The 10,704-nt window shown below is 49.7% G+C and overlaps 1 protein-coding gene across 1 annotated transcript; it reads left to right on the top strand.

Moving 5' to 3' along the window:
* Window positions 1-1,671: 1,671 nt before the first annotated feature.
* IL1F10 (interleukin 1 family, member 10 (theta)) lies at window positions 1,672-10,456 on the top strand. The gene is made up of 5 exons (XM_008579219.1): window positions 1,672-1,702; window positions 7,359-7,418; window positions 9,152-9,237; window positions 9,539-9,666; window positions 9,962-10,456. Exons 2-5 carry the CDS (start codon window positions 7,387-7,389, stop codon window positions 10,172-10,174), a joined length of 459 nt encoding a protein of 152 aa, XP_008577441.1. The 5' UTR covers window positions 1,672-1,702; window positions 7,359-7,386; the 3' UTR covers window positions 10,175-10,456.
* Window positions 10,457-10,704: the final 248 nt, after the last annotated feature.

Raw genomic sequence — 10,704 nt, 5'->3', positions numbered from 1 at the left:
TCCCACATACAGACCGGCCACTCACTGGCTGAGCAAGGCGCGGGCGCAGCACCGAGGGTTGCGATCCTGTTGCCGGTCCCAGTCCGGTACGGGCGCGACACTGAGGGTTGCGATCCGTTGCCGGTCACGAAAAAAGACAAAAAGGAAAAAAAAAAAAAAAGAATACACATGTTAGTCCAGGCACAAATGGGCCAGTGGGTGGAAATTATGTGGAGGCTGTTTTTACTATATGACCCCAAAATTTTAACCACAAGGCTCACAGACACTGTTAGGGCTCCTCAAGAAGTTGTGAGATTCCTGGCCCTGGAGGTGTTGAGGAAGAGACTAATTAACCTGTTTCTCAGGGATGCTATGACAAGGATTTCTCCATTTGGAGGGAGACTATGATGTCATGTCTAATGTCCTTTCAGTCCTAAGAATTATTTTACCCAAGGAGTTTCTCTGCCACTATTATCTCCAACATATCTTTGACACGCAGCTTAGAGAGTCTGGTCTTCTTAATTATCTTTGCAAGTGTTTATGACTTAGCTCCCTAGCTGGATTGTAAAGCTACTTAACAACAGGGATTGTCTATTGAATGTCTTTGTCACATGGCATGTAAACGCTTGGTAAACACTCAATGATTGCCTGATATAACACCCCACGCTTTGACTCTTCCCACAGAGGGATGAGAGATTGGGAGAGAGGGTGAAGAATGATCATTGTCCTTAAAAAGCAGAAATCTGGCCCCATTTCTGCCCATCTTTTCTCATCTCTCATCCCATAGGCAACTGGGACTTGGACTTGCCTCTCCCACTTCCTCACCAAACCCTTTGTGGAACTTTGCAAATGACCTAAGAGGGAGAATTATGATAAGGCTATTGGAGAATTACAATAAGGCTGTTGGTTTCCGCGGAACATAATGCCATAAGCTTCTCTGCCCTTTGTGATTGACAGATGGACGGATGGATGGATGGATAGATGCATGGATGATGGACTGTCAAGTAATGTCAGTTAGAGACACAAATGCTTTTTACCGTCCCCCCTGCTCACTTGTCCTATTCCCTAGTAGTCTGGGGAACATGGCACCTGCCCAGTCCCAGAGTGAATCTAAGGTCAGTATTTTCTGCAGCTGGGTTTTCTTAGATGTTCAAGCTAGTACCAGCAAATTAAATCTACTGAAAAGCAGAGACTTCCATCTTATCTTTTCAAACAGGGCCACACTCACAATGCTATCAGCCCCTGCTCTCACTCTGGCTCTCTGACTGTAGGCTGGCTTCAGGCATCAGAGGGTGTTCTGTGCTGGGGCTCTTCAGACACACTCTCTCTTGCATTCACTTCTCCAAGCCTAGGATGAACTCCATGGGACACCAAAGACATCTGACCCCAGCACTGTTTATCTGGCTGTCAAACCACTAATAATGTAGTCAATGACAGTAGCTGCAGAGCGGGGGCCTAGTACCTGGCCTCTGCCAAGGCTTTACGGGTGACTCTCTCCCCCTTTGACAAACACTTATTAACATCCCCACCTTCTTATTATCCATACTGTGTCAAAGACATTTTGAAATCTGTAGGCTTTTCTTCTTGCCTGTCCTGGAGCCAATTACAGAGATTGCTGCAGGCCTGACCCACTCTGACCATACAGTATAAATTCAGTTCAGATGCCTGGAGAAATGAGTTGGAAGTTCCAGGCATCAGAGTTCCAGGCCCCCAGGATCTGCAGGTCAGTGGTGGACAGGCAGTCCATCTCTTTCTTTCTTTTCTTCTTCTTTCTGTCAATATTTCTGATATTCACACAACCCTGCCCCCGCTTCACTCCTCCTGGCAAGATCTCTAGGTAACAAGGTAGCCCCTCCACAGAACATGCTAAATAAGTCTAGGACCATATAGAGGGATTTGGGGAGAAGTTATAGGCTAAGTCAAATCAAGATTTTAAAATATTTAGAACCACAAATTTTAGCAAGTAAACTCAGAAGAAATCATGTAGGCCAGGGGTATTCAAACAGTGTCTGGTGAAGCTTGGGAGTTCCTCAGTTCCCTGGAAGTCCCCCAGTGTCTGCTTCAGTAAGCAAGAGAAATACTAGCAGGGTTCTAGGGTCTGCATCACTCCCTGCTTCAGCAAAAACAGGTCTCCTTTATCTGCTCTTTAGGTTTCTGTGTAAAATTTTATTGTGGAAGTTAAAACTGTTTTGAAAGATACTGACCTTGTCCAACCTCCCATTCCAATGATGATAAATTTGGAGTCCCAGGGACAAAAGGTAGCAAGAAAAATTGGTAGTGGAGCTAGGTCTCTGATTGGCCTTACCGTTCAAAGTCTGCTGTGTGTGTTTCTATGTCCTGCTCATAAAAATAAGGGAATGTCAGTTAAGGTGGTTGGAGAGCCTCAAGTGAGCCAGAAGCCATGCTTCGTGACTTCAAGATCTTGTTAGCTTTTATGAGGGAGACAAATGTCTTTAGGTACAACAATAAACAATACAGTGAAATTTAGTAGGAGTTCAGAGTAAGGTTATGATAGTAAGGGAAAGATTCATTAAACTCTGAGTCATTGAATCGTAGATAGTTTGACCTAGAAAGAACCTTAATAACCATGTAATGCTCAAATTGAGAATTGGAGGGTAAGCGACATAACCCTGTATGTCTGAGCTGTCACTCTGAGCTGATAATTAATTTGACAGAAATAGATACTAAAGCTATTTATACTGACACCATGTCCAGTTATATAAATACAGAATGATCTGAATGAATAGTGTTGAGCAGGAGTGACTTGTGAAGGGGGGGGGGGATTGAAGACAACTCCGAGTATGCCCACTGAGAAGATGAGAAAGAAGTTATGCTGCCCGCAGGGGCGGTTTAGAGCCCATGGAGAAGTGAGATACTGTAATACAAGGAAATCAGGGCCAGATGGTGAAAAAAAGGGCAGCCACTGCAGATTCTGGAGCTGGGCCGGGGTGTGAGAGATGTACTGGGAAAATGAGTCCAGGAACTTCACACAGCCTGGGTCGGATGGAAGGTAGAAAACCCAGGAATATGAGCACAGCTATTATGGCGATTAAGAACACAAAGTTATATTTTAAAGGAGTAATCTATTGGGACTTGTTGATAACTCGGACATAAAGTCAGAAGTGGGAGGTACTGTCAGTGATTCTCAGGTTTTGAATTTCACTGATGAGAGGTATATTATTGTCGTGAGAGAAATGGAATTGGGAGGGATATGTGGGTTAGGAGGAGAAGATGATTAGCTCAGTCTTAGATATGTTTGGCTGGGTGTGATGGCAGGACATCCAAAGGAGGTTGTCCTGCAAACTGCTGGAGATAAAGTAGGACGTCAGTCTGGGTTTGGGAGGCACTAGACCAAGATGATGACTGCAGCTGTAGAAATCAATGAGTCATAGCCCCATGGGATATGAGATAGAAGTGCTCAGGACTTGGTCTTGTGACTCTCCACCTTACAGACAGCCCCAGAAGGAGGGAGAGCCTACAATGGTCCTGAGAAGAGAGGAGACACGTGAAGGGAGTTAATCCACGGCAAAGGTTCCAAGAGGGCAGTGATCAAATACCAAAAAATCGAAAAATAGTCTTCAGAGGTGGCTCCCAGAAGTTGATATTGGCCTCAAGAGCACAGACCCACATGGATAATGTGTAGGAGGAGGAGATGAGGGCAGGACAGGGCAGGTGTGGTGTGCAAAAGAGCACAGAGGAAGCCCAGGGCTACGTGGTGGTGTTTGACCCAGGACAGGTGAGCTGAGGAGGTCTGGGAGAGCTGGAGGCTGTGTCCAGGCAGAGAGGAAGAAAAGAGGGGTATAGGGCAAAGCCCAGCGAAAAGCCATTTGAGGACAATGGGGAGGGGAAAGCTTTGGGGATGGGGTGTGTGGTACATTGGAGGGACCACAGTGGAGGCTGAGCTCCAGGATTCTAGGCTCAGGGTGGGCTAGAAGCCAGCTTTTCTCACTTCTACTCACTGCTCACAATCCACCCAGAAGCCAGGCAGAGGGCCTGGTATGGGAGTCTTTAGGACAGACACTGGAACTTTTGGCTATGCCAGGGTGGGAAGTTTCTAGGGCCCTAGGGATCCAGCTGGACTGGATCACACTGGGTTTCTGCTGGCTCTTTGAGCTGACATTGACAAAGAGTGGGAGTCCTCCACCCACTTGTCCAGCTTCACTGAAGCAGCGCCCAGCCCTTGGTCTTCACACCTTGGCTTGCCCCACCTGAATCGGTATGGCCATGGACCGGGCTGCCTATACTGCTACCACACCACAGGAGCCCCAATAGTTTGACCAAGAGGGAGCATAACACTGAGAGGGCTTGTGTCGAGGTCATGCTGCTGTTGGACTAGCTGGGCTGGGGGGATCATCTAGTCCTTTGCTGCTCAAGGCGTGGTCCCAGAACCAGCAGCTTTAGCATCATCTGGCTGCATGTTTGAAACGTAGAGTCTCAGGCCCCACTTCAGACTGAGGAAATCAGAATCTGCATTTTCACAAGAGCTGCAGGTGATTTCTATGTTCATTAAAGAGTGAGAAGAATACTGTTCCCAAGCCTGGTCGACCTCTGGAATCACTTCTAGCCACACTAAATCAGAACCCTCAGCCCAGGAAATACGCGTACTACTTATCAAGAGTCCCCCAGGGGAATTGGATGGGCAGGCACATTTGGGAGCCAATGACTTTAACTGAGCAATTCATTTAAGAAAATTAAAACTTACTTCATGCTACAAAGGAAATTCATGTTCATTATAGGAAAAATGTTAAGAGATGTTAAAAAAATAAATAAAAATTACTCACAATCTGGGCGATAAGTGCTGTAACCCCAGCATTAGTTTCTACGTTTCTTTGTTTCTATGTATGTGTGTGGATTTAAATGGAGTTATAATGCATACATTATTTATAACCTGCATTTTTCACTTTTTTGGAAACTTTTAAGTCACGAAACAGGCTTCTACAATATCATTTTTAACAAGCACATACTTTCTTATTTACTGAATTTGCCGTCATGTTTTTAGCCAATTACCTATTACTAAACATTTAGGTTATTCCAACTGCTCACTATTATAAAAAATAATGCAGTGAACATCTTTGTGACTAAACATTTGGGTGATCCACTATTAATCCTTAGAATAAGGGCAACACATATGATATCAAAGCATATGAAATGCTTTAAGACTCTGATTCGCAACACCAATGTCCACCAAGAATTCAGACCTTTATCAGTGCCCTGTTATCTTCACTCCCACCAACTCTTAAATTCCAACCTCGATGTCCAGGGATGGAAAAAGACGTGTGCAAGGTGACAGAGTGTCAGACGCAGCACTAAACCTCCCTGGCTGCAGCCCTGTTTCCTCTGATGCCCAGGCTGTGGACTCAGTGGTGCCGTGGTGGTTGGAAGTCCTGCCCCCAGCGTCCATCTGTCCTCCTTGCCTGCCTCCACAGAGGTTCCTCCATGTCACCCTTTCCCCTCTCTGAGCCTCACTCCTTTCTTCCCACCTTCTTTCTTTTGTTTCTCATCTCCTCTTACTTTCTGTTTTCTTACCTATTTTTCTTTTCTTTTCTCACTGGGTGAGAATCAGATCTGCTGGGTAAACCTTGGCCCTAGCCATCCTTGCATTTACTTTTCTGGGCTATTTTCCAACTTCTGATTGGCTCTGGGTTCCTTTCCATGCTAGATTTTGGACTGGTCTTTCTGAAGCATGGTCATTTTAGGGAAGCTCTCTAAGACAGGGTAACCCACTGGGAAGGAGCAGAGTAGCCTGGAACTTATCCCAGGGCACTATCTTTAGATTGTTCTCCCTCAAAAACACAAGTGCTGTTTTTCGTCTGGAGCAGAATGGGGGAGTGTGGGTGGGCTCTTTCTAACAGTCTCGGCAGAGAGTCCAGTCCCTAGCAATGGTGCTTTCTGACTCTGCAGGGAGATCCTGCCTGCTCCACTGCCACTGGGGGTCCTCCCCATAGTGCTGCTCTTTCCTCTCCCCTCTGGGCTCTGGATATCTGACCCCTTGCTAGGTAGGCGGACAAAAGTGTGGTGGCCCTCAGGCCCAGCTGGGAAGTGGGTCTGGGTTTGAGCAGGACTCATCCTCAAACTGTGAGGTAGAGCACACCACACCCCCCTCTCAGGCCTGGGAAGCGTCCTGGCTAAGCTATTTGGGGGAACCTCTTCTCCCCTTTCCCAGAACTGGCACTAGTGTGGGTGTGCGTGTCCCAGGCTCACAGCCCTGCGGGAGGGAGAGGCAGAGCTGCCCGGGCTGGGCAACTTTGGAGGATTCTGGCAGGTGGGGGGCGCTTGCAGCCTGTGGCCAGGCAGTGCTGAGCCCAGGCAGTGCTGAGCCCAGCCCCACCCACCCTCCTCTAACAGCCCTTCTCTGCTCCCCCTCAGGGAGGACCAGACACCCCTGATTGCAGGAATGTGCTCCCTCCCCATGGCAAGATACTACATGTAAGTCGTCCTGGCATGTCCCACTTTCCCAATCAGGGGGTCTGGGGATCACATGGGAAGAGGGAGGAAGGCTGAGTCAGAGGGATGAGGCTCTTCTCACCTTAGAAACCTCAAGAGCCCCATAATTAAGCTTCATTACTACTGCAATTACAATAGCTCTCTTTTCCGAGCATCTGCAAGATGCCAGCGTTCTTCTGTCCTGCCTCTATCCTAAAAATCTATAAGGGGAGTGTTCCTAACCTCTTTTTATAGATCTGGAAACTGAGGCCCAAAGATGTTAAACAACTTCCCCCACAGCTACCAAAAGGGATCAGATGCCACATCCTCTGTGCTGCTAGAGACTATGTTGAATCTCAACGACAGCATAAATCTTTGGAGGCCTCTGCAGCCTTGACTCCCAGTCTGGGCTTCCAGCTCTTACTTGGATCTTACTTCACTCAAGATTTGCATCCTTAGTATAGTTCACTGTGATGTCCTAAACTCCCTCAAGCCCCTTGAGGAATGAGATAAGGCATAATAAAACAAAATAGAATTGATCTTGAGGATGCACTTCCTCCATTCCTCCCATGGGCAATGTGCTGTCCTGGACAAGGTGTGGGGCAGTCCTGGCCTCCAGGAAGGAACAGCCTGGCCAAGAAGCACACAAGTGACAAAGCGGGTGTCAGTGCTCTAGGGCACCAGGCTTGGGCTCTGGTCTGCCATATGCACGTTGCTGGTGAGCACGTTGTCAGGTCCTGCTATTGAGGATGGAGGGGGAATGGTGTGGGCAAGCCCAGNCCAGGCTCGCAGCCCTGCGGGAGGGAGAGGCAGAGCTGCCCGGGCTGGGCAACTTTGGAGGATTCTGGCAGGTGGGGGGTGCTTGCAGCCTGTGGCCGGGCAGTGCTGAGCCCAGCGCTTGTCTGCCCCCAGCCCCACCCACCCTCCTCTAACAGCCCTTCTCTGCTCCCCCTCAGGGAGGACCAGACACCCCTGATTGCAGGAATGTGCTCCCTCCCCATGGCAAGATACTACATGTAAGTCGTCCTGGCATGTCCCACTTTCCCAATCAGGGGGTCTGGGGATCACATGGGAAGAAGGAGGAAGGCTGAGTCAGAGGGATGAGGCTCTTCTCACCTTAGAAACCTCAAGAGCCCCATAATTAAGCTTCATTACTACTGCAATTACAATAGCTCTCTTTTCCGAGCATCTGCAAGATGCCAGCGTTCTTCTGTCCTGCCTCTATCCTAAAAATCTATAAGGGGAGTGTTCCTAACCTCTTTTTATAGATCTGAAAACTGAGGCCCAAGTTAAACAACTTCCCCCACAGCTACCAAAAGGGATCAGATGCCACATCCTCTGTGCTGCTAGAGACAATGTTGAATCTCAACGACAGCATAAATCTTTGGAGGCCTCTGCGGCCTTGACTCCCAGTCTGGGCTTCCAGCTCTTACTTGCATCTTACTTCACTCAAGATTTGCATCCTTAGTATAGTTCACTGTGATGTCCTAAACTGATCAAGCCCCTTGAGGAATGAGATAAGGCATAATAAAACAAAATAGAATTGATCTTGAGGATGCACTTCCTCCATTCCTCCCATGGGCACTGTGCTGTCCTGGACAAGGTGTGGGGCAGTCCTGGCCTCCAGGAAGGAACAGCCTGGCCAAGAAGCACACAAGTGATAAAGCGGGTGTCAGTGCTCGAGGGCACCAGGCTTGGGCTCTGGTCTGCCATATGCACGTTGCTAGTGAGCACGTTGTCAGGTCCTGCTATTGAGGATGGAGGGGGAATGGTGTGGGCAAGCCCAGGACCTTTGCGGACCCTTGTATTTATTGTACAAGTGAACCTGCTTCAAACACATACAGTCATTAGCTGACAGTATTATAATCAGCTGTTACTGAGAGTAGAAAATCTCCTGGAGGTGGTGGCATGAGTCCAGAGGTTCTGCCCTCAGAGGTAACGCAGACTCCCTGGTTCCTGGGAGCTGCTGATGGGCATCTTTGAAACCAGCCAGGCAACCGAACGAATAACCTGCAAGACTTCAATGTCCTGCATGCTTGCTATGCTTTCTCTCAGCTTCCCCAGCACGTATTACCCTCCCGGGCTGCTCATTAGAATCACGGCCACTCCCGAATGACTGGAATCAGGCCCTGCTCCAGCTCCCTGCTCACCCTCTATATTTGGCACTGAGAACATACTTCGCCCTGGCCTAGAGTGGGGTGGGAACAATGTCAGATGCTTACTGTCACATAGGAGGGTTTTTTGGTCTGATTTGTGGGTTTTCTCCTGTAAAAAGTCTTCAAAATATCTGAAAAGCAAATCACACTTCATCATGCACTCAATTAATTCCTTTATTAAAGAGAATAAACATCTATGAAAAATAGGGGCAGGCCCAGAAAACCAGGGATAAGGCTTACTGAATCCCAGAGACATCTGAGCCCCACCAGGACATTCCTCCAGAAGTCAGAAATGTCCTTTACCCTCCATGAGAGGTGTTGGCTCCTCCTACTCCTCCAGGGACCCGCGTGAAGGCAGGAAGGGCAGCCTCTGGAAAGCACGAGCCCAGGCGGCCTTCCTCGCTTGAAGGCTGGCGTGGTCTGCAGGTGCTCCTGGGTGGAGTCATGCCCCACTTCTCATGGTGGAGGAGAGAAGAGTCCCCCAAATGCTCAGTGTGGTGATTCAGAGCCTGGAGGCTGGGAGTGGGGGAAGGGGATGGGGTCTCAGGGGTCCCTAAAGGGGGTGGGCCATCAGCACTGCCATCCTGTTCCAGAATTAAAGATGCAGACCAGAAGGCTGTCTACGTGAGAGACAGCCAGCTCTTGGTGGGAGATCCTGAAGCAGACAACTGTTGTGCAGGTAAGCTTCTGGTGCCTCCACCCCTGACACTCACCCACGCTCCACCTAGCACAGCCCCTCCCTTCTCTCTCCCTTCCCTCCCCACTGGAGGCTGGAAGTTCAAGCAAGAGGCAGGGAGCAGTCACAGCCTCTCCCAGACAGGGGCATGATGCCTGAGAAGTCCTGCCTCTTCCTGCAGCCTACTTGCAGGGCCAGCCGGGTGTGCCCAGGCCCAGTCACTTCCTGCCCAAGCCTTTGCTCGCCAAGAGCCTGCCATCTGGGGTCCCCTCATCTCCAGATTCTCTTTTCTCTTTCCTCCCAGAGAAGATCTGTGTACTTCCCAACAGAGGCCTGGACCGCACCAAGGTCCCCATCCTCCTGGGGATCCAGGGAGGCAGTCGCTGCCTGGCATGTGTGGAGACGGGAGAGGGGCCTTCCCTGCAGCTGGAGGTGAGAGACCTCTCCCCTCTCTGGGGGACATTGCAGACCCGGCCTGGCCCCCATAATGCTTTGGCATCTCTGTGCCCAACTGTTGATTCCCCGGGCAGGTCCCCGCGCCCCCTTCCCTCAGGTTTCCACCCCCTCCCTCTGCACCCAGCACCAAGACCCTTGCCCTCCGGAACCTGCAGAAGGCAGCATCCTGCGTAAAGTCCTGTCAAGTCCCTCTTTGGCCAAGCCCCATGGCCTCTGGGGTTGACATCTCCATCAGTGCCATCATCTTGCAGCTGCTGCCTTGCCCCCACAGGACGTGTGCATCGAGGACCTGTACAAAGGTGGCGAGCAGGCCACGCGTTTCACCTTCTTCCAGAGCAGCCTGGGCTCTGCCTTCAGGCTCGAGGCTGCTGCCTGGCCTGGCTGGTTCCTCTGTGGCCCGGCAAAGCCCCAGCAACCAGTACGTCTCACTGAAGAGAGTGAGCCCTCGGCCCGCACCAAGTTCTACTTTGAACAGAGTCGGTAGGAAGGCAGGAGGCTGAGTTCCAGCCTGGGCCCCTGCTCAGGGTCTGTGGTGGGCAGGATAATCTTTGGTGCCCTCCAAAGACATCCACATCCTAATCTCAAGAACCTGTGACTATGTCACCTGACATGGCAAAAGGGACTTTACAAATGTGATTAAGAACCTAGAGATGAGGAGACCATCCTGGGTAATCCAGGTGGGCCCAGTGGAATCACAAGCGTCCTTATGAGACGGAGGCAGGAGGGTGAGAAGCAGAGAGAGACTGGAAGATGGAATGCTGCTAAATTTGAAGATGGAGAAAGGCGCCATGAACCAAGAAATGCGGGCAGTTTTTAGAAGCTGAAAAAGGCAAGGGAATGGATTCTCCTCTGGAGCTTCCAGAAGGAATGCAGTGACCTCCAGACTGTAAAATAATAAACTTGTGTTGTTTTCAGCCATTAAGCTTGTGGTAATTCCTTACAGCAGCTGGAGGAAACTGCTACGGGGCCTCAGTCTGCCTGTGTGCAGTGTTTGATGCGAGGGGTGTGGGTAAC

Source organism: Galeopterus variegatus, unplaced genomic scaffold (genome assembly GCF_000696425.1).
Source record: "Galeopterus variegatus unplaced genomic scaffold, G_variegatus-3.0.2 Scaffold1836, whole genome shotgun sequence".
NCBI lineage: Eukaryota > Metazoa > Chordata > Mammalia > Dermoptera > Cynocephalidae > Galeopterus > Galeopterus variegatus.
Note: the sequence above shows the minus strand (reverse complement) of the source record. Positions and strands in the feature narration are given on the sequence as shown.